Consider the following 20,983-nt stretch of genomic DNA (forward strand, 5'->3'; position numbering starts at 1 on the left):
CTTTGCTCAGCTCTAGCTGTTTTCTTGGTTATCCATGACTAACTCTTGTTTCATGCAGTAGGAATCAGTCGACCAGCTCTATCCGGACTGAATCTCGTTGAGGAAGAATCTGTGGAGGCTTTCTCCGATCACAGCTCATTATAAAATGAGATTGCAATTCTCTTACTTCCCTCCTGTTCGTCTTGATCAGTTTTGCAGACGTTATGGAACAGGGAGTAGTCTCTTGAACGACAAGCGCTACCGCTTACTTTGCAATCGCAATTCCTTGACTACCTCGTCGAGGGTCATTTCAACAGGACGCCATTCAGCGTATACTGCCGAACCCAGGTCAGCGATCACGAAGGGGACAACATCTCTCATAAGATATCAGCATCATTCTTCCCAGTCCCCATCCTCTGCAGATCGCCCAGCAGCCACAACGGACAATAACCCCGCAACACACTATATACCTCCCCAAAAAGGCTTTGTTGCTTCTCTTCCCGAATCATGGATCCCGTACGCTGAGTTGATACGCCTCGATAAACCTACTGGCACATACTACCTCTTCTTCCCATGTGTTTTCTCGACACTAGTCGCGGCACCTATGGCATCTGCCACACCTATGCAGATCCTTGGCACTACTGGTCTTTTTTTCACGGGTGCATTAATCATGAGAGGCGCCGGCTGTGCGATCAATGATTTATGGGACAGGAATCTGGACCCGTATGTCGAACGCACAAAATTCCGGCCGATTGCGCGAGGTGCCCTATCTCCTAAGAAGGCATTGATTTTCACCTGTTCCCAACTTCTAGCCGGATTGGCTGTCCTGCTACAATTTCCCTCCCAGTGTCTCTGGTATGGTATTCCCAGCCTCCTGTTGGTGACGACGTATCCTCTCGCCAAGCGCGTCACTTACTACCCCCAGGCTGTTCTGGGTCTCACATTTTCATGGGGTGCTATCATGGGATTTCCAGCGCTGGGCGTCGATCTTCTTAGCAACCATGCTGCTTTGGAAGCCGCAGCAGCCTTGTATTCTAGCTGTGTTGCTTGGACAGTGCTGTACGATATGATCTACGCACATATGGACATCGAAGACGATGTCGCGGCGGGGATCAAGTCAATTGCCCTTCGGCATGAGCATAACACTAAGACAGTTCTTTCTGGTCTGGCAGCAGTTCAAGTAGCGCTGCTCGCTACTGCAGGAGTAGCAGCAGGTGCTGGACCCATCTTTTTCGTCGGCACCTGCGGCAGCGCAGCCGTTTCCCTCGGTATCATGATTTGGAAGGTCCAACTGAAGAATGTCAAGAACTGCTGGTGGTGGTTCAAGAACGGATGTTTGCTGACTGGGGGCGGCATCACTTTGGGGATGTTCTTTGAGTATATAGCTCAAACCACTGGCCTGTATAAAAGCGATAATAACTTACATTAAGAGGATAGCACTCACGAACATAGGACAGGATAAAGGTTACTTTCAACTTCCGCAGCGAATATCTTTTATCTTAACACTACTGATACCAAGATGATGCTCTACTACGTTGACTATATCTTTCCAATCCATCATGGCACCATTACCAGTATCACCACAAGCAAGAGATTTTTCGATTGGGTGAAGTACAGTGACCCAACCTTCTTCATTTGTCCCACTCACCCCCCACTCGTCTGTTAAGATCTTGAGTTGCCTTTTAGTGACTGGGTGATTCCACATCGCGGTGTTCATAGCTATTGATAGTTAGAACAAAATTTGACAGTGAACAAGTACATATTAGCGCATCTCACCTGGAGCAACGAACACCACAGGCTTTTTGTCTTTGGGACCAAAGTCTACTTTCCCAGTGGTATCCCATGCTCTAATGACGGAGAGAAGCAGATTATCCGCAATCCCCATTGTCATCTTCGCCAGCGTGTTCGCCGATAAAGGGGCGACAAGCAGGACATGGGCCCATTTTCGAAGCTCAATATGCAAAATGGGCTCGCCACGAATCCAGGGGTCTTTCCACTCGTCTTCGTCTCGGTAAATAGCATCAACCCCAGGTATCTGCTTTAGCGCATCGAGTAGAGGTTGCTCTGAGCTTTGACCCGCAAGAAATTTCTCCGCAGACTTGGTCACAATAATGCGAATACAGACACTTTTGTGCCGGCCAAGAGCTTCCGCGATATTTGGCAATTTTATCGCTGCCACGCTCCCGCTTGCTGCTAAAAGAATGTGTATTTTCTTATCTTTGGATTGCTCTTCAGCTGAGAAAGTCCCAGTGCCTTCCATCGAACTTCGACGTTTCACAAAATGACTACACTCGGACAGGAACCGTTATCATATGCGATGATGTCAGCTGTCGTCGATACGAGTGATCGAGCAGGACTGCCAAGGGCCATCCAAGCATCTAACTGATAGACTCACGCACCGCCCTTTATTTAGATAGATCGGTGACGATTCAAGGCTGACGGCGATGCGATTCGGACAATGCTTTTTCATCCGCAATCCCACGTATCGATCCTGTGGGGTACCTGTTTTTCATGGTGGGACCGGGAGCCACGGTGACTAACGTCACATGATAAGGTTCGCCATTTACATGTACATCTATAGAATATTACAAGCATTTTATCTGTATCAGAAACTCTCCAGAGCTCAGCCGGTCAGTCTTGACAAAGATATGATGTTTCAAAGGCAAGCTTTCGCGTCAGTAAGTCAAGCATACCTCTCTACTTTACCTGCCCTCGCAATCTGTTCGCCAATTATGAGCTCAACTTGTGTCCATCCAGGCATTCCGACCTTTTTCCCGGTCGCCACTTGTCTTGACTCCACGATTCACGGCTTTCCAACTGCCGCATGCCCTCCATGCCCGGTTTCTCTCGGAACAAACAAGGTCGGCAATTGACAAAGCCATTGCGTCTGCACCTGTCGTTCTCTTCATGAAGGGTACTCCGGAGACACCACAATGTGGATTTTCTCGAGCCAGCATACAGATTCTGGGGTTGCAGGGGGTTGACCCGAAGAAATTTGTCGCGTTCAACGTGTTGGAGGATCCCGAGCTGCGTCAGGGTACGTATAGTGGCCCTTTTCGGGAACAGCAGGTTGTTTGTATTTGCGTGTGAGTCTCAGTCTGGCTAAATCTCTCGGCCTTCCATAGGTATAAAGGAATACTCCGATTGGCCAACAATACCCCAATTATACCTTGACAAGGAGTTTATTGGAGGTTGCGATATTCTGATGTCTATGCATCAGAACGGAGAGCTCGCAAAGCTGCTTGAGGAGAAAGGGGTCCTAGTGGCAGCTGATTGACTTATGCGTGAGGTTCAATAAAGAGCAGATTGTTTACTCATTTGCTATTTCATCTTCATTGTAGAATTATTCATGATTTTCATGGTGTGCTGTACTATATTCTCAAAAGGCAAGGACGTGGTTTTTACCTTTGTTCTACTCAATAACTCGAAGGCTACAAATTGTGCTCATCTACCTCTTAGTTGGCATTATATTGGCACTGTCAAATTTACTGTACTATAGTAATCTCTAGTTTGAGCTGGTATTAAAGTCAAATACAGAGTCAGGACTTCACCTGCAAGATGATTAGCCTACTACTAGAGTCTGATTGACGACAGCCTTAAGGACTAGTCCATGATACTTTACAATGAGATCATCAAGTCACTATGCACCGCGTTCCCCAGCCAGACTCTTTTCTTCTGATCTGACCAGTTCTTCAATAATGCCCTTCTGTAGCTTGGCGCGTTGTCGCTCTTCATAAGCCTCACGGCTTCTGAGTATCCTATCAACAATCTCACCAGCATTCACGTGCTGAAAAGCATGATCGCTTATCTGGCTAAATATGCCCATTCTTTTGGGAGCAGTGTAAGGATCGTATGTCAGCGGAATGAAGGTTGTTGGCCCATGATAAACAACATCCGGGACACCAAATGGCATGGCTTCCAAATACGGCTGGCTAGGAGAGAAGGGCGCGGAGAAAATAACAGCATGAATATACTGGGAGAAATCATTAGAGGTTGTACGAACCTTCGATTGAGGGAAAGGGACATACTCGGCATTGAAGGACACAAAGTCCCCGCTCAAAAATGTTCATGATAGGGTAGTTGAATCCCTTCCAGTGATTAATCACATCATCATCATGAATGCCGGCAACCACATAAGCCGGGGGATAGTCTTCACCGAAGTCGTGAAGTCTCTTCTCGACTTGTTCCGAGTCATACCATCCTCGTTGGCGGCCTTCCAACTCCTCAAGCTCTAGAACCTGTCGAAGAAACTCGATGTGGCCCGAGGAGAACAAATCGAAGCCGCCATCCACGTAGACTACCCGCTGCCCTGGCTTGATTGCTTTGCCATTCACCAGAGTTTCGAATGTACCAGCTTCCTCAACTGTGTCGCTAACCTTCGCCGGCTTCGAACCGGTCCAAGTCCAAACCTGAGGACCAGGGCGCAAACCACTCTCATCTGTTGCATAGTCCCGAATCCTTTGCATTAGCTCCACACCGAATTGTTTCCTTTCTTCCTGATTGTCGGATCCCTCTACTCCCGCAAGGGTGTCTTTGACGCTCTTTATAAAGTGCCCTTTGGTGCATAGGAGCATACGGCCGACAAGATCTGTGGTGGAAATGCCAGGGGTTCTCTTCACGACCCGAAAGCGCCCAGCTGCCTTGACAAATCGATAGCAATCTTCTCCGTTGCTGTCAGATGTGATATCATCTCCATGAACGACATACTTGCACCCATAGTGTGACACCCATGAGAGGGAAGTCACGTAAGGTGCTCGTGGAATACAACGAGTGGCCCAGCGGCATGCTTCCACGGCAGCTACCCTAAAGCATGGTACCCGTTATCAGCAATCTAAGTTGACCTGCCGAGTTTTGTAGAAAAAGACTAACCGTTCCTCTAACGTCATTACTGTCGGGCCCTTGTTCTCAAGAATTGCTTCGTCCGAGTGTACCCCAACATAAAGTTCATTACCCAGTCTACGGGCTTGAAGCATAGCACCGGCGTGTCCTACATCAATCCAGTCACTTTTGATTAGGGAATCCTATGACTTGAGAGCAGCGGAGAATGCGTTCTCACCATGATGGCTAAAGTCAAAACACCCATCTACCCAGATACGATCTTCCCGTATAGGTACATCATCCTGAGGATCCACAGGCCAGTGTCCTGGCGCAGGGACCAATTCTCCAGGCAACACACTCATTGTTTGGAGAGGCGCTTTTCGGCAATTAGCAACTAGATCCTTGTTGTAATGTAGACGAGTGTGTCGATTTTGGTGCGGAAATGGTCTGGTACCAAGAATCGGCGAAACTCGAAGGTTGATGCGACAAGGCGGGTTGATCAAGCCAGAAATTACGGAAGCAAAAAGGAGGTGGGGTAGGGTGGGGTGTTATCTATTGTACGGTAGTCGTAGCTGTTACAGAGCATATCAACTATACCTATGCATGAGCTAAGAGATTGACGGCACTGTTATTAGGTAGGCAGAAGGAGACTGGGAACCAGTGACGGATAAACAGTTGCCTGGTCAAGGCTAACTATAAACTATGGTTCTCCTGGCACCTTGATGAACATGCCAGTGTCCCGCCATGACGTCCAGTTCGTTGGGACGTTCAAGAGTAGTTTGACTTGGAATGCACGTTTGGTAGGAAGATTGGTTATCCTAGGTAAGGATACCATCAATGTTATTGTGGACGCGCCCTCCGGGGTCCGTGGGTCGAACTAACCCGTTCCTGGCTCGGAACCCCCCAGGATCAACTAAGGGCCGGCCCCATGCATTATTGTTCGTGCAGGGGGACTCAATCACTCTGTACTCCGTACATAGATCTCCAAATTATCGAGCAACATCGGTCGAGGCATATCCGGGACTCGTAAACCAACCTTTTTTTTGGACTGCTGTGCACAAACGAGACCTCACCAGCTATCTCTCTATGAGAGCAGGCAGAAGCCTGCTTCACTTACTGTTGGAGCTGCTCTTTGTCCAGCGCCCAGTTCAAGCATGATATCATCAACATTTACCCCCAGCCTTTCTCGCAGAGACACAAACAAATCAAGTGTTGGACATGAAGGTGTAGGAGGGGGTGGGCCCCCTCCTTTGACAGGCGGGGGAGGATCATTCGGTCCTCAGAGCGCTGGAGCTATCTATCAACATATTCACGACATGGCTACCAAAAGGATATCCACTCTGGATTACCTTAGGAAAGCGTGAGTTCAAAGCAAAAAGCAGTCCTTCTTCATTAATCCAAGCACTGATAAAGCTACAGCCATGAAGGTCGTATCTATTGGTTCAACACAGTACACTTCTCTCGAGCTGACATCAGCCGAATCCCCTATTTTGATCCTCGCAAACTATCCCGTCGGGCCATTAATTATCTTCTTCTCGGATTATCACTTCCGCCGATTTTGGACGTCAATTCATCACCGTCGGAGTACTTACGCGCCTTAAACGCGCTTTTGATTGAGTTTGAGGCATTTCAGCAAGTCCACCCACCGGATGGAAGTTCATCATCAACTCTGGCAAGAGCACGCATTCCGCAAATGTTCAAAAGAGCGGCACACGCTGGAACCAAGGGCAGGAGGGCTAGCTCTGCGACGGAGATTGGTCTTCCCATGCAATCTAGCGACCCATCTGACTTGAAGTCCATGACGGGGAACATCACCTCGTCTACGACAGCAGCTGCCGCTGTTGTTTCGTTCCCCACCAGTGAAGCCTCCGAACTTCTCCCCGGCGAGGAATATTCTTATCTATTGACGCCGTCTTTACCATTTGAGCCTGATTATTTCGAAACCTTCGCCACTCTTTGTGACGTATTGATTGACTGCTATACCAGGCTCACCGCTTTGGTCTCCACTCCGTCTGTTTGCACAGTTGCTTTGGGAGAGATGTTCTCAAAGGCAGACGCAAAGCTTCGGAAGATAATGGTCACAGGCGTCGTTCGAGAGTTCGAGGATGCAAGTAGAGCCAGCGCAAAGAATGAAATAGCTGGTGTCAGTCGTGTTGTTTTGGGCGGTCTTCTAGGCTGATTCAAATCGCAATGTCGCCTTGCGGAAGTCCCAGAACTGGTGCGTGGCATTTGCTGTAAATGGGCTTTTCGATCAAGGAGCGCGGATGCTCCTGAGGTGGGTAATACATTTGGTGCCACGTAGAATTTATGAATTGATCCTTCGAAGGAAGGACAAGATCTATTCTATTCTAGGTTAATGAGACACGATAAATTGCTTCACATATTTCACTTCGCACACGCAGAACCAGTAAACGTAAGAGACTAGCATAATATCGAGAGGAGATAAATCAACAAGCATGGGTTGGTATCACTTTTAAAGCCATGAACATCGTAGGAATCGGGGCATCAGAGCCGTCGAGTATGATCAAGTCCAGTGTAAGGAGTATGCATGCGCCAAAAGTGAGACCACAAAAGCAGATGGAACTGAAGAGAACGCCGGCTCAAATGGCATGCATCGAAAACAAAGATAGAAAAACTGAAGAAAACGCCAGTAAATGCAACCGCTTAATGACTATAATGGTTAGGAGTTCAACAAGAAATGGGCAGCTCAGGACTGTAATTTCTTGTTCTCGAACTCACGTTGCTCACCGAAAACCCTTCGGCTCATTTCAAGAACAGTCTCGAAACCCTCTCTGCCTCTCTTGGCATTTTGGCTGAACCTCTCGACGCTAGCCTCCTCTACCTTATTCTTGATTTTCTGCCAGCCGCCGCAAAGGGCAGTGATTTTGGCCTCTTGACTGAAATCGGTGACCGACTCTGGTTTTGATGACGAAGGCTGGTAAATGACAGTTTCTCTCACGTTCAAGACGTTAGACCACGTGAGATTCGTTGAGCACATAGTGACCTTCTTTGCGCCAGGATCAACATATGAGATTTCGTATACATGAGAAGTAGCGCTTCCCCCGAACAGTGAGAGAACCCATTGCGGTACTGATTGATCACATGTGATGAGGCGTTCCGTACGCAACTGAATGGGGAGTTCAGATTAGACATTTTGTCCGAGATGTAGAGAATGATAATGATGATAGGAAAACCCACAATGCCAGTTTTCGGATCTACCGTCCTAGATATGGTGTCTACCGCCACAACATGGGTCGACTTGTCATTCCAAGGGCAATATTTGCGCCAGTTCGCGGTCGAAACCTCTTCCCAAGAATAATCGAAGGTGCACGTCGAGGAGAAGACCTTCATGACGGGGAAAGCTCGGAGACGGTGATAGAAGCAGGGATCGCTAGGCAACCGAGTCGCTTGCTAAAGAGCACGATCGAAAATGTAGTCTGCAGAACGTCGTGTCGATCGAATCAGCCGAAATGGATTCAGACAAGTTGAGCACTCGAGAATATCGATAAGATGGCGTATGAAAGGGCAAAGGTCTCTGCGTTCATTAAAGAGAGCCTAGAACAGTAAGGAAGGGCATAAAAGAAGAGGCAAATATCCAACTACAGGATGAGTAAGAAGGCCTTCAAAAAATGATGAAACTGGACGGCGATCACAGGCTTCCGTGCAATGGAACGCGGGAGAAGAAAATTTTAGCATATCCGACTCGCAAACAACCCGGGGAAAAGGCGGGCTCGGTCATGGATCGGAATTTCTCGGCTGTCAAAATGCGACAGCATCATAAACTACTCCATACCTTAATGTTCCTATTACTATCTACCTCTCTATAAGAACTGAGCGTAGTTCAAAATTGTACGAATCATAACAAGCGATTGATCGAAGAGCCATATGGAATGATCCTGTACGATGCTATAATCATGAATTAATGATAATGTCTTATCAGGTAACCCGAGGGATCTCCTGCTACCTGTCACACATACTTTGTCTCCGTATTTTTCTCGCTGAACCCAAATCATCTCTAAATGTTGCTATTATGATCTATTACTATTGTAGTCAACTCATTTTAAGCCACCGGGGAAAGAGGTTCATTAACTCGCAGCAGTCATAGCTGCTTCCCAACATGGAAAATAAAGTCGGTGTGAAACTGTGCATAATCCCGATGTTCATTGCTGGAAGGATCCTAGACATATAAAAGGGTATTCTAGGCCCTTCTCGGTCTCGCTCCCTCAGTATTGAAAGCATCTCAGAAGACGCGGACGACATACCACCCACTAAGGATAATTGCTCCTTCAGCTGTTCGAATATCAGTTTTGCATCATGGTAGAACTCAGGAAGCGGAAAGCACCCTCACAGACCCCTGCCACAGAAAAAAAGAGCAAAAGGATACAAGAGACGAGTGAGGAGACCGGTCCAACCTTGGTACAATTATGCAAGGAAGATGAGCGCTCTACGCACGTCTCATACAAGAAACCTCCAACTGTGGGCGACACTATCGACTTGGATAGCTTTGGTGGCGAGGTAGAACTCAATGATGGGACGAAAACTACCCTCAAACACCTCGTCGACACAAGCAAATCAGGAATTGTTTTGTTCACGTACCCAAGAGCGTCCACGCCTGGCTGTGAGTTTATCTCCCCCATATCTCTTCCTTGAACGTCCCGAGAGTAGTACTCCGTGAATTTTCAAGGAGCACTTGCATCCCTCCTCTCGTTAGCGGTATTACGCTATAGTTCCTGGCTCCTGCAACGAATTTGACAATCCCGCGAGTCGAAAGAACGCTCATCGCTTGTTAGGCACAAAGCAAGCTTGCTTGTTTCGCGATAAGTATGATTATATAACATCGAATGGCCTATCGATATATGGGCTTTCGGCGGACTCCATCAAAGCAAACAGCTCGTTCAAAGCCAAGCAGAGCCTCCCCTATCCTCTACTATGCGATACGGCGTCTACTCTCATTTCGGGTCTTGGCTTTAAGAAGGCTCCTAGAGGTACGACAAGGGGGGTTTTCGCTGTTGATAAGCAAGGGAAGGTCCTACTTTTGCAACCTGGTGGGCCAGATGCAACGGTGGATGCTGTACAGCAATTGATCTCAGCACGCAACAAAGAGACGCATGGACAAGTCAAAGAGTGACGGGAAGTTCATGATGGAAGTCGGGTTTAGGTGTCAGACATTTTTTAAGAGCATGTTTCAGCTCTGAGGGCCCATGTAAATATCAATGATCCTGACATCGCTTTTCATACCTCATGTCATACTTCATACGTCGACAATCTTTGCAATGAAAGAGAAACTTAATCCAATCCACCTACGAAAATGAAGAATGCTTATGGTTATATGACTACTGGTGGTTCTAGTTCAGTAAAGCCACTATCTCCAATGGGTGTTATCTTTGACGAAGGGATGAATAACCTATAACTTATTATTTTCGGTCAATGGTCCTACTCCTGGCACAATATAACTGCAGGTGTGGCCAGGAAGGTGCTTGAGATGAAAATCCGATCTCTCCAGCTGTCACTTTGCGGGGTCGTGATATCCTATCTGACCAAGGTTCAGCAAAGTTCCTTCTGTTACGCCGAACTTGACTTGAAACTCCACATATCAGTTTAGCGCGAGGGGTCAACAGCTCATTCTTGCATTCAGATATCAGCCAGGGAAGCTTCTTACACGTTGTATGGGTACGTTTCTTACCGATCGCCAGTGGATGTTCGGGTATCAGGAGGCACGGTATCGGAAAAACAAAATGTCCGTTCACAGGTCGTCCATCCGAGTACAGCCATCTTGATTCCGCCCCTTCGTAGGGCAAGTGAATACACATATTGTTGAGACGAGAACCTCGGGAGGTCAGGACTCAAGTAAGCCAAAGGGTCATTATACTGGTCTTCATCATGGACAGTGAGACAATGGAGGCATTGTGAGGCTGACACGCAAACTGGATAGGATCTCCATCATGGCTCGCGACATCCTCAAAGCCGCCAAGTCCGCATCGAACGCGATAGCCGTCCATAAGGTAGGCATTTTTACTATCCTGATGGTGGTACTTTTCACTTCTAATTTTCGATAATCAGAAATACACCGTCCAGTCTACCGGGATATGGGAACGTCTTCGCCGTCTTCTTGCCGTCGATCCCAATCGCTCTACCGGTGTACCACTTAACTCGCAATATCGACTTCCGACTCCTGGTGCTCTCCCGCCCCAATCTTATGATGACCCCGTCACTGTCCCAGCAGCAGACATTGCCGACAACCCTTACTGGAAGCGCGACGCTCGGAGAAACTACCCCAGACTTAGCACAGTCAACCAGGCAGATGCTGTTGGCCTTCTTACATTAGGCAGCCGGGCGGTGCCTAAGGATGACGTTCTGCAGATCGGGCAGGCAGGAGAGAAGCAGATGGTTGAGGTTAAACAACAAGGAGAAGAGCGTGGCCTCGCTGCCATATTTGAGAAGGACAAGAGGGGCATCCAGGGCATTCTGGGCGCCGATGGTCTGCCGCCAATTCCTTGTAATCTGAACGCCTCTGCGGCCAAGTATCAGCTTGGTCAAGGTCAAGGCTATCCTGCTGTGTATGTTTCTATCTCCGCATTTTGTTGCCCCAGCTTACATTTGAACCTAGGTATCCTTGCCGGACGTTCGTCTAAGTATTCGTTAACTGCACATCCAAATTGAATTGTTATCCTCTTTCTGTCGTGGGACGTAGACCATCTATTAGCGAAAAGTGTTCAAACGCGGTGTGGGTACGATAGAGCAGGCTGATGGCAACGTCAGCCTTTTTCTGATAATACAGAGCCAGTCTTCCTAGCTAGCTACATGTGCATAGAAAATTTCGCTAGATGATTCCACAACTATGTATCAGACTGAATTTATATGCTCTGGGAATACTCTTATGTTCGCTCTATTCGTCTAATCTAACCAGTCATGTGGAAAACAATGTCGCAATGTCTTATAGGTAGGAGGGCAAACAGAATCTCGAATATCATTTACCAAGGGTAGATTTAGTGCAGTTACGGCGTCATGATCCTAAGAGACTTGCCACGTCCTCAAACTCAAGGATGTACAATCGCATACAGCAAATGGGCAAGGAGAACAGGGCTGTTAAACCGACTTTTTTAAGAGAAAATCAAGTGTCAAAGTTATCCTTCTTTAAGCGTTACCTAAACTAGCTACGATCTGAAACCTGGTCCCTGCATAATTGTAGACATTGGCATGAGCAAGCAACAGAATCCTATGTCTGGCTTGATTCAAATTCAGGTTTTAATTCACAAAATCATAATTTCCCTGACCATAAACCAGGAGTCGCTCCTAATCGAAAGGATTTGTGCGAGTACCCCACCAGGTAAGGAACAGACTAAGCCCAACTGTCTCAAACACCCTGCTGACAGCACCAACAGCAACAGTATCGACGGGTCGCTTTTCAGTGAAGATTTGGCTGATGAACTAGAAACAGAATGCAAGGTCAGCGTATCATGTGAAAGTTGGTGTAAGAGAATCGGAATACTCACACTTGGCGCGGAACTGGCCATGAAAATCAAGCTTCCCAAATAAGCAGCTCCCTTATAGCTCAGCGTTCCAGTAGCATTGATCAGGGCGGCAACACCATAAGTTTGAACGGCGCTTCCAACCAGAGAGCTACCCCAAGCCGCCGCTGCTCCAGCAGCCTCCTTGGACTTGATGAATTCCTCCTTGGAATTGGCGGCCTGCGCACGATGATAAGTATCACCAAAGACAGGTGCGAGAATACCCAGTGAAGCTGTATGGGTGAAGATAGTACCCATCGCAATCGCCGAGGGTTTCACGGGAGGGAGATCTGGCCGATTACAGGTTATTATAATGGTCAGTGGGACCGCATGGCCCGGAGACGGGGGCATACTTACAGTGGAGAGTGGTCATTTTGAGTGTGGAAATATCGCCGTGTAACAATGATTCTGTAGGTTGTGAGATCTCAACAAAATTGTCGTCCGTTGAATGGGGGAGATACGTTATTTGAACACTGCTGAACCAAGGTCACATGGGGTTGCCATCATACAGTATGTACTTGGCAGGCTACGCAGTGACGTCGTCATGATCTAAAGACAAGGACACGCCGACGAGCTGCAGTGTGAAGATCCCGATATGGGGATCGAGTCATGTTGCGAACCAATCAATCGAGGCAGCTCAATAATAAAGTCGGTTTTACCAACGGTTAAGGTGGGAGGCTGGAAGCAAGATCCCTTGGTGTGGGGAAGAGCAGTGGCCATGACGTCAAGCAACAGACACTCTCAATAGGTATCCTTATACTAGAGGTATCCTTATACTAGCCATGCTTGGGCGGTGAAGTAAAAGATTCTTAATAGTAGGTAGTCCTCGACCAAGCAAGCGAATACTAATTTCTTATCTCTCTCGCTATTCCCATTACAGAGCGTGGTCAGATCCATCCTCAACAGTCATGAGTCGCATTCGCCGCGCCAATTTATTCTGCCAATTCTTCCACCCACATATGAAGTTGCAAGGAAAAATCATTTTCCTTCATTCCAGGTAGGATATTAGCAAGAATTACGGCCTGTATTTCCGCTTTCCGACTAGGGACCTAAAGTAGAATTGCAAGAATTTGCATGTCCTCTGGTCTCTCTATGGTCCACATTTGAGGACACGGAGGAGAAGGCACGAAGAAGATTGAGGACAAGAGAAACACTATCTTATCTCCTCGGCCATGGCCTCATCTATCTAAGGATAGACAAAAGATAACCATGAAGTCTCGAAGGCCACTAGAGCCTAGATAAAAGGCAGATCTACACCGTTGATTTCTCTGTCCCTACCTAATTTTCTCCTCATTTTGGAGAAATGCCCAATCAGAGCTATCAAAGAACATGGACTTTCGCACACCCCCCCACCACCCTTCCTTTTCTCCTGTGATCTTTTCTGAGCATACTTCCATACTATCTTAATCTTCTTCAATTCTCTTTCCCTATTGGTTCATTATATTTTTTGATGCTCAGGCGTCAGTGACTGACTGAGGCTTTTTACACATCAATTAGTTTTATTTAACATTCTTTCGATAGACATTTGTTAACCTCAGAAGAAATTGTTTCGTGGGTGCAAAATTTCATCCGATGGAAGCAATTATTCCTACCAACCCCTCATCGTCCGATCTAGTGGCAACCTTCGATGTCAGCGAACACTTAGTCCCTGTCAGGGAGCTAAAATCGGCTGGAAATACGTTGGTTTCATTTGATGGTCTCCTAGGAGAGCCTCTGATCCTCAAAGAAGACCTTAAAGAGGGTTGCGGTGGTCAATTATGGCCAGCGGGGATTGTCCTGGCCAAGTACTTGCTGCGGCAATACCGCAATAATCTCTCCAACAAGACGATGTCTGTACACTACCATTTTTCTTATTAGAAAGTCCTCAACAACCGCTCCCTGAGATTATACTAATGCGTTGTTACCTAGAGTTGAACTAGGAGCTGGCGGGGGCCTTGTGGGCCTCGCGGTTGCACGAGGGTGCAATGTTGGTCCTTGTCCCATCTACGTCACAGACCAAGAGCCAATGTTACACTTGATGAAAACGAACATTGAGCTGAACAATCTCTCAACTGCTGTGGCGGCCACAGTGTTAAATTGGGGAGAGCGTCTCCCAGACTGTATACCGACACAACCTGCGATCGTACTCGCTGCGGACTGCGTCTATTTCGAGCCGGCATTCCCCCTTCTCATTTCAACCTTGCAAGATCTGCTGGGACCCGAATCTGTTTGCTACTTCTGTTTCAAGAGGCGTAGGCGAGCAGATCTCCGTTTCATGAAAGCAGCTAAGAGGATCTTTGATGTCAAGGAGGTTCGTGATGACCCTGACGCGGATACATACAGAAGGGAGAATATCTTTCTCTATTCACTCCGGTTGAAACCTAGACCAGAGAACGGCAGTCTTAGAGCAATAGAAGAATGAGCAAACGCCAAAGCGGCAACCCAGTTTATCATATATTGATATGTAGCTACAAAACGAACGAAATGCGCTAATCTACCAGGCTTCTGCCTTTCCAAAGAAATTCATGTAATTCCAGATACGCCGTCATCGGATATGGACGGTAAGTGATTATAATCTCACAGCTTGAGTATATCGGCACCATTTTTGGCGGTGCCCTCCCGGTCTCTGGCACCATAAACATCAGTGAGGTGGCCCTCTCTACCAATCACCTTTACACCGCCCTTCTTCAACGTTGAGACGATTTGTTGTTTTTCAGCGGCTTTCCCTGATTGTTGTTTTGCAGGGTCGGAGTCAGACTTTCTCTGCTTCTTCTGCCTCCTCCTTAGCTTGTACTTCTCATCGCGCGTCATTTCATCCTTGGCGATAGATTCTCCATTCTTGAGTGTTACTTCTCCAGCAACCTTGCCGTTATCACCCGGAGCGTAAATTTCTTGAGGAGCAAGGGCTGCTAACCCGCCAACAGCGCTGCTAGCTGCAGGCTGTGCATCCTCCATCATAATGGTAGCGACATCCGTGATCACGTTGATATTTGCTTGAGGAGCTTTCGGTCTGTAATGCCAGTTCGACAGCGTATCCAGGCGGTCGCTTATCTCTTTCCAAAGGTTTGAAATCTCAGTATGTTCTCGTAGAAGTTTATGATTCTTCGGGTCGATATAGTTCGGATCAGTAGCCCTGAGATGATCACTCTCAAAGAGCTCGGCCAGGCTCTGTTGAGGCTTGGTGTCTTCCAGCTCAAATCTCCCTTTCTTTGCAGTCTGCCCTTCCGAAATTCCAGGACGACGGCGTATTACTTCATCGAACTCCTTCGCCAATATTCGACGCTTGACCAGCTCCTCAATGTCCCCAGAAAGTTCCGTCGTGACAACTGGTACCGGCTTTCCAACCCTCTCGAAATCCAAATCTTCTTCAATCAAGGAATTCATAGGTCTTTCAGCGCCTCGAGCTTCACCAGCAAGCATCCAATCTTTCTTCGCCACATTAGCAGCCTCTAAGCGACGGATCTCGTCGGCAATCCGCGCGCGTTGTTTCTCATGAGCCGAATTCTGATGTTTAGAAGCCGCTAGCTCATTATCGGAAGAATCGTTTCCATCCAGCGACTCAACGTCCTCAAGCAAGTCGCGCCTAACATCAGCAATCGCGCGATCGATGTCAGTTTCGACAGGAGCCCCATGAGGTTGTGTTTTCGGAAGAGGGCGCGTCTTCGTCGAAGTCGCCTTCCGTGGAGGAGGCTCAAAAAAATCCGAGTACTTGATATCACTGGTATTCATCCAATTAGTGGTGTCCGCACTAATTGCATATGCATCGTCATCCTCTGAATCGATGTCATTTTCGACGGCGACGTTATCGAAAGTCGGTCCTTCCTCATCACTACTGCTCTCACTTCCGTCCTCGAAAGAACTCTTCGATCTCTGTGCTTTTGGTCGTTTGGCTTGGGAAGGCACAGAACCACCACCAGCTAATGGGTCAACGTGCCAGTCTATCTCCTCTTCATCGCTTTCCAAATCGTCATCTATTTCGCCTTTTGCATCTTGCCTCTCGAGAAACTCAGACTGCTTGTTGAATTCGTCAATGGAGAAAAAGCCGTCGTTCAGTCCGAACGGGTCTTGCACGTAGGTATCGCGGCTATTGTGGTTATCATTGTCCGACTCTTCCACATCAGTCCTACTATCTTCGTCTGAGTGGCCCTCAGCTATGCTCGGTGATTCTGGTACGGATGCCATATCTTCCCTTTCATCATCAGAAGCGGAGTCGCGGTCTGAATGATAAGGGGCCGATTCTGAAGAGATCGATATATCACTATAATTAGAGATATCTTCAGAGTTCGCCTCTTGTGACTGAACGGGTGACGCTCTTGCGTCCACAAAAGCTGGTTCGACACGCTGGGCAATCAGAGCGGAATCTTGCTCAATTTCCTGCTTGGCAGAGTCTAGTATTCTTGTGGCCTGTTCCCATATTTGATCGGAAGTAAACCCTTGCACAAATAGTTCCTTCAACTGTAATACATGATGCAGAGTCTCTTGCTCATAATCCGATCGCTTGCGCTTCCGCATAACGCGCTGACGAGCAAGCTGTGCATTGCTAACGGACAGGGCAAGGGAATCCAGAAAGTACTTTGCACAATCAACTGTATTCGCATGCAGCGAGGTTGTCGGGCTAAGAAAAACCCATGGTGTAGATAACGCTGATTCGATAGGCATGTTATATCCGTTGCGAGTCGACCTGGATGCTGGGCAATGGATTATCGTCTCAGATTGGTCTTGCATTACCGTTTGGTCCATTGCAGAAATGCCTGAGAGGGCATCGGCCCGCGCTGTTGTTTAAACAGAGAAGGGGAATTTATGTAGAGAGCGAGGAAGAAAGAGGAAAAAAAAATATGAAGGCAAAAAGAAAGTCGGAAAGTGAGGCTATGGTTTTTAGAAAAAAGAAGAAAATGAAGAAAAACTCTCTGCCAAGCTTCCCGCTCCACTTAAGCCTGGCTGTGTTATTGGTATCTAACCAGCACGGTCCCGAGGCGGATAATAATCATACTACTACCTTAGTACTCCGTACTACGGAGTGCCTCCCTAAAAGTATTAATAAATGCTGGGTCGCTGACATACCTTAATGCTGAACTTCAACAAAATTGCTGCTACCAGCCTGCTGTTTATTGAGATTGTCCAACAAATTCAGCAGTTCACGACGTCTTCAGGCCTAGGGTAAGGTACTAACCCAATTACGAACTTCCGAGGCGCGTGACAAGCAGATTAATATCAGATCAGATCCAAGGTCCATTCTTCATTGGACGATAGTAAAAGTAATTAAAAGACTAATTTCGAAATCTTATTCATTTCTCCACCCTACAGAAGGTAAAGCACCACTCTAGATCAACCCCAATGTGTAAATATGGGCTTTCCTCAAGAATTTGTGCACGCCAGGATAACTAAGGTGTTTCCCATAATCCGGATACCCTAGTGCCTCAAAGTTCCACCAGTTCAACTGCCCTCTGAGGCCAGTACTATATTTCTAATCGCGAACTCTGATGAAATCAAGTGATAAGCAGACCTTATCGCATTCTATGGACATGATGTCTCGCTGACGATTGTCCGGCTCTCAGAGAACTTTCTGAGAGGACTTCTGAAGAGTCATCAACTACATCTCTCCTCAAATAAGGTGCTCATGACGGTCTGAAACCATCACATATGCCAGTTCTTCGTTGCCTGATAACGTCACTTCAAGGAGACTGTCGAGGCTCATCTGCACAGGAACTTCTATTGTCACCACTTAGGCCAGCTCGAAGTAATGATTGCGATGTGGGTTTTGTACGTGCGTGGCTATATCTCGAAGATGTTTCGTGGCTCTCAATTCCTAGGTTCTTATGTTGCTTGAAAACGTCATCCTGACGCTGTGATCTTGCGGCAGACATGGCCGTATGCGCCGGATTTGCGGTACTATAACTTGACCTGATTATCTTCCTAAATTCTTTTCTCGCGGATTAACTTGTTCAGAAAGCTGCATTTTACCTAATATACGCAAGTTGTGAGTTGTCAATTGAGATCGTCCGAATTGCTACTGGATCACGGCCATGCAAGAGTACACGGAAAAGCCAGCAAGCGGTGCTGAATCACAATTTCAGCCTGGTGAGTCCGCATCTTCGAATCAACTTTGGCCATGCTCATCAGTACTGCAGGTCACCGGATCCCAATCCAGCATCAGAAAAAGCCTGGGCTACAGGCGGAACTGGAGGATCCCAAGCCTGCGTCAACCCGCATACCGACCGACGACTATGGATACCAGACATATAAGGCAGCTGGGAAACTCGCTGGAAAGAGAGCTATCATTACGGGTGGCGACTCTGGGATCGGTCGCGCTGTTGCCATACTGTTTGCAATGGAAGGGGCATCTAGCCTAATCGTATACTTGCCCGAGGAGGAGGTAGATGCTCAAGAAACAAAGAGACGAGTGCAGGAATCTGGAAAAGAATGTCACTGCTTGGCAGTAGATCTCCGGAAAAGGGAGAACTGCCAGAAAGTGGTCGACGTCGCCCTTCAGTGTCTGGGAGGAATTGACATTCTGGTGAACAACGCTGCGTTCCAGAACATGGTCCAAGATATCAGCGAGCTAGATGAGTATGCTCCGATTCCCAACATAGTATTTTGAGCCCCTCTTCACTAGCTGCGCCCCCACAGCACCCCAGAAGAGAGAGCTCTCGCATGAGCTGATCAAATTGATCGTCTCGTTAGGGACCAATGGCATCGCACCTTTGACACAAACATCCATCCTTATTTTTACTTGTCGAAGTACAGTCTACCACATATGCGATCTGGCTCGACGATCATCAACTGTTCATCTGTTAACCATTACATTGGCCGAGGTGACCTCCTTGACTATACATCTACGAAGGGCGCAATCGTTGCGTTCACTCGAGGATTGTCCAACCAACAAATTGGGAAAGGAATTCGAGTCAACTGTGTGTGCCCTGGTCCAAGTAAGTTTCGATGTCAGATAATTGCAAAGGTTGTCTCTAACATAGCTTCTAGTCTGGACTCCCTTGATCCCATCCACCATGGATACTTCTGCGATGGAACAATTCAGCTCCGTGCCCATGGGTCGCCCGGGCCAACCTAGCGAGGTTGCAACATGCTTTGTTTTCCTTGCAAGTCATGACAGTAGCTACATTTCGGGGCAAAGCCTGCACCCCAATGGCGGTGTCATGGTCAACGGCTAAGCCGTTGCCTCAAGCGATCTCAGGCTCACAACAAAGACGAACAGGTACCTGAAGGCTAGGGCGCCAGACCGCTTGAACCATTTACATTCAATGGTTGGTGGCACGTTTGTCAGAAAGAGAGATAGCAAATGATAAGCCCGTGTTATCTGGTAAATTGAGCAAAATCCGAACACCGAAGACATATCAGTCAAAAGCACAATTTGGCTCGTTGTATGCACTGGTATGTCTCCTAGGTACGTAAGAATACAATGCCATAGTCAATATTTTCCAAGGTTTCATGGTATCCACCCATTCCTCGAGTACAATATTAACGGCGGTACCACATGCGTGTGATTCTTGTATGTCTCATCTTCTTCTGGAGCTGGAATATTCCATACATCAATGCCTCGGATGTCGGTGGGCCTATATCCCGTCAGCATAGCTCTCACGCCAGAATAATCTGAAGTACGAGTCAAGAGGGAGGGTCGACGAACATCCAGGGACATAAACATCGACAGGAACAATCCTATCACATCCTCGTACAACCGAGTAGCTGTAATGATAGTAGCCGCCACCATTCGCACAACTTCCCATGCTGATGACCCAGCGTGGATCAGGCATCTGATCGTAAACTTGTCGAAGGGCTGGTGCCATTTTGTTGGTCAATGTACCAGCCACGATCATCACATCTGACTGGCGAGGTGAAGCTCTAAAAATAATTCCCAGGCGATCTTGGTCGTATCTAGGTGTCGACAGATGCATCATCTCGACAGCACAACAGGCGAGACCGAAGGTCATCGGCCACAAGGAGCTTTGGCGGGCCCAATTGGCGACTTGGTCAAGCGTGGTACTACATGACAGTGTCAGTACGATCGGACGTTCAGTATGCATGTACATAAATGATGCAGGACACGAACAGGACATATTGCATTGCACCCTCTTTCTTTTCCTGGCTCGGCAAGGGCACCTCCTTTCGCACCTTTCCAGATGCAGTCAAAGGCTGCCCGGACTGCGCCTGACGCTCGAGTGCCGTCGCTGATTTGACTGGAGAGGTGGACAGCAATGCAAGCTGCTGAGCTCTGAAGAGGCATGGAACTGTAACCGATCGCGCTACATCAAATGAGCCGACGAATGCCAGGAGACAAAAAAAATAGACGTACCGCGGAGAGCGCCCAGAACGGCGCGCCTAGATGTAGAGAGCATACTGGATAATACTTCTGCCTTGTCTGTGGCGCCTGTTACTCAGATAAAGAAGTAGTTGGTGACTAGAGGGGAACAGAACCTCTGTTGCTCAAAGGCCCTGCAAGCCCAGTGGCAATGAAATGGTTGAGATATGAGTTGAGAGTGTTCCGTTCCGGCCCCAAACTAGGAAGGTAACGCCGTCGCGCCGAAGATGACCGAGCCTATGGCCGCTCGAGCTTAGTAACTGGAAGATAATACGGTTCTAAGTTCAACGTCCTCACATGTCTTCGAAGTTCGAACCCCAGATGGTAATAATATCGCACGTCAGAACATATGTCTAATCGCAGAAAACCCTACGATGATGACATTCAT

At 47.7% G+C, this 20,983-nt stretch overlaps 14 protein-coding genes across 14 annotated transcripts in view, besides 1 other annotated feature; 8 read left to right on the plus strand and 6 right to left on the minus strand.

Moving 5' to 3' along the window:
* Positions 1 to 145: 145 nt before the first annotated feature.
* On the plus strand, positions 146 to 1,408 carry NFIA_110180 (putative para-hydroxybenzoate-polyprenyltransferase Coq2; the record flags this gene model as incomplete). Its single annotated transcript, XM_001267420.1, has 1 exon — positions 146 to 1,408. The coding sequence occupies one exon, from the start codon at positions 146 to 148 to the stop codon at positions 1,406 to 1,408; it is 1,263 nt and encodes a 420-aa protein (XP_001267421.1).
* Positions 1,409 to 1,450: 42 nt separating this feature from the next.
* On the minus strand, positions 1,451 to 2,239 carry NFIA_110190 (putative flavoprotein; the record flags this gene model as incomplete). The annotated part of the gene is made up of 2 exons (XM_001267421.1): positions 1,451 to 1,698; positions 1,756 to 2,239. 2 exons carry the CDS (start codon positions 2,237 to 2,239, stop codon positions 1,451 to 1,453), a joined length of 732 nt encoding a protein of 243 aa, XP_001267422.1.
* A 388-nt stretch (positions 2,240 to 2,627) lies between these two features.
* On the plus strand, positions 2,628 to 3,256 carry NFIA_110200 (monothiol glutaredoxin GRX5; the record flags this gene model as incomplete). Its single annotated transcript, XM_001267422.1, has 3 exons — positions 2,628 to 2,657; positions 2,737 to 3,016; positions 3,105 to 3,256. The coding sequence occupies 3 exons, from the start codon at positions 2,628 to 2,630 to the stop codon at positions 3,254 to 3,256; spliced, it is 462 nt and encodes a 153-aa protein (XP_001267423.1).
* A 363-nt stretch (positions 3,257 to 3,619) lies between these two features.
* NFIA_110210 (ethanolamine-phosphate cytidylyltransferase) lies at positions 3,620 to 5,159 on the minus strand (the record flags this gene model as incomplete). Its single annotated transcript, XM_001267423.1, has 4 exons — positions 3,620 to 3,952; positions 4,008 to 4,782; positions 4,849 to 4,966; positions 5,036 to 5,159. 4 exons carry the CDS (start codon positions 5,157 to 5,159, stop codon positions 3,620 to 3,622), a joined length of 1,350 nt encoding a protein of 449 aa, XP_001267424.1.
* Positions 5,160 to 5,951: 792 nt separating this feature from the next.
* NFIA_110220 (uncharacterized protein) lies at positions 5,952 to 6,976 on the plus strand (the record flags this gene model as incomplete). The annotated part of the gene is made up of 2 exons (XM_001267424.1): positions 5,952 to 6,157; positions 6,217 to 6,976. The coding sequence occupies 2 exons, from the start codon at positions 5,952 to 5,954 to the stop codon at positions 6,974 to 6,976; spliced, it is 966 nt and encodes a 321-aa protein (XP_001267425.1).
* Positions 6,977 to 7,504: 528 nt separating this feature from the next.
* Positions 7,505 to 8,148, minus strand: NFIA_110230 (putative mitochondrial protein sorting (Msf1); the record flags this gene model as incomplete). Its single annotated transcript, XM_001267425.1, has 2 exons — positions 7,505 to 7,924; positions 7,996 to 8,148. The coding sequence occupies 2 exons, from the start codon at positions 8,146 to 8,148 to the stop codon at positions 7,505 to 7,507; spliced, it is 573 nt and encodes a 190-aa protein (XP_001267426.1).
* A 963-nt stretch (positions 8,149 to 9,111) lies between these two features.
* On the plus strand, positions 9,112 to 9,925 carry NFIA_110240 (thioredoxin peroxidase DOT5; the record flags this gene model as incomplete). The annotated part of the gene is made up of 2 exons (XM_001267426.1): positions 9,112 to 9,415; positions 9,588 to 9,925. The coding sequence occupies 2 exons, from the start codon at positions 9,112 to 9,114 to the stop codon at positions 9,923 to 9,925; spliced, it is 642 nt and encodes a 213-aa protein (XP_001267427.1).
* Positions 9,926 to 10,739: 814 nt separating this feature from the next.
* Positions 10,740 to 11,429, plus strand: NFIA_110250 (putative NADH-ubiquinone oxidoreductase 21 kDa subunit; the record flags this gene model as incomplete). The annotated part of the gene is made up of 3 exons (XM_001267427.1): positions 10,740 to 10,799; positions 10,858 to 11,354; positions 11,405 to 11,429. 3 exons carry the CDS (start codon positions 10,740 to 10,742, stop codon positions 11,427 to 11,429), a joined length of 582 nt encoding a protein of 193 aa, XP_001267428.1.
* Positions 11,430 to 12,090: 661 nt separating this feature from the next.
* Positions 12,091 to 12,678, minus strand: NFIA_110260 (DUF1761 domain-containing protein; the record flags this gene model as incomplete). The annotated part of the gene is made up of 3 exons (XM_001267428.1): positions 12,091 to 12,225; positions 12,291 to 12,595; positions 12,663 to 12,678. The coding sequence occupies 3 exons, from the start codon at positions 12,676 to 12,678 to the stop codon at positions 12,091 to 12,093; spliced, it is 456 nt and encodes a 151-aa protein (XP_001267429.1).
* Positions 12,679 to 13,051: 373 nt separating this feature from the next.
* Positions 13,052 to 13,084: a microsatellite.
* Positions 13,085 to 13,877: 793 nt separating this feature from the next.
* NFIA_110270 (uncharacterized protein) lies at positions 13,878 to 14,706 on the plus strand (the record flags this gene model as incomplete). The annotated part of the gene is made up of 2 exons (XM_001267429.1): positions 13,878 to 14,134; positions 14,214 to 14,706. 2 exons carry the CDS (start codon positions 13,878 to 13,880, stop codon positions 14,704 to 14,706), a joined length of 750 nt encoding a protein of 249 aa, XP_001267430.1.
* Positions 14,707 to 14,861: 155 nt separating this feature from the next.
* On the minus strand, positions 14,862 to 16,943 carry NFIA_110280 (rRNA-processing protein MPP10; the record flags this gene model as incomplete). The annotated part of the gene is made up of 1 exon (XM_001267430.1): positions 14,862 to 16,943. The coding sequence occupies one exon, from the start codon at positions 16,941 to 16,943 to the stop codon at positions 14,862 to 14,864; it is 2,082 nt and encodes a 693-aa protein (XP_001267431.1).
* A 1,364-nt stretch (positions 16,944 to 18,307) lies between these two features.
* NFIA_110290 (oxidoreductase, short-chain dehydrogenase/reductase family) lies at positions 18,308 to 19,450 on the plus strand (the record flags this gene model as incomplete). Its single annotated transcript, XM_001267431.1, has 4 exons — positions 18,308 to 18,362; positions 18,413 to 18,851; positions 18,966 to 19,210; positions 19,263 to 19,450. The coding sequence occupies 4 exons, from the start codon at positions 18,308 to 18,310 to the stop codon at positions 19,448 to 19,450; spliced, it is 927 nt and encodes a 308-aa protein (XP_001267432.1).
* Positions 19,451 to 19,757: 307 nt separating this feature from the next.
* Positions 19,758 to 20,632, minus strand: NFIA_110300 (NuoB/complex I 20 kDa subunit family protein; the record flags this gene model as incomplete). The annotated part of the gene is made up of 4 exons (XM_001267432.1): positions 19,758 to 19,852; positions 19,924 to 20,279; positions 20,347 to 20,539; positions 20,590 to 20,632. 4 exons carry the CDS (start codon positions 20,630 to 20,632, stop codon positions 19,758 to 19,760), a joined length of 687 nt encoding a protein of 228 aa, XP_001267433.1.
* A 337-nt stretch (positions 20,633 to 20,969) lies between these two features.
* Positions 20,970 to 20,983, plus strand: part of NFIA_110310 (uncharacterized protein) — a gene marked incomplete at both ends in the record, with an annotated part of 404 nt that continues 390 nt past the window's right edge. The window contains one exon of the mRNA XM_001267433.1: positions 20,970 to 20,983. This exon is cut by the window's right edge and continues 168 nt beyond it. Within this exon, the coding sequence (XP_001267434.1) occupies positions 20,970 to 20,983 (14 nt within the window).

This window comes from Aspergillus fischeri, genomic scaffold (assembly GCF_000149645.3).
Source record: "Aspergillus fischeri NRRL 181 1099437636245 genomic scaffold, whole genome shotgun sequence".
Taxonomy (NCBI): domain Eukaryota; kingdom Fungi; phylum Ascomycota; class Eurotiomycetes; order Eurotiales; family Aspergillaceae; genus Aspergillus; species Aspergillus fischeri.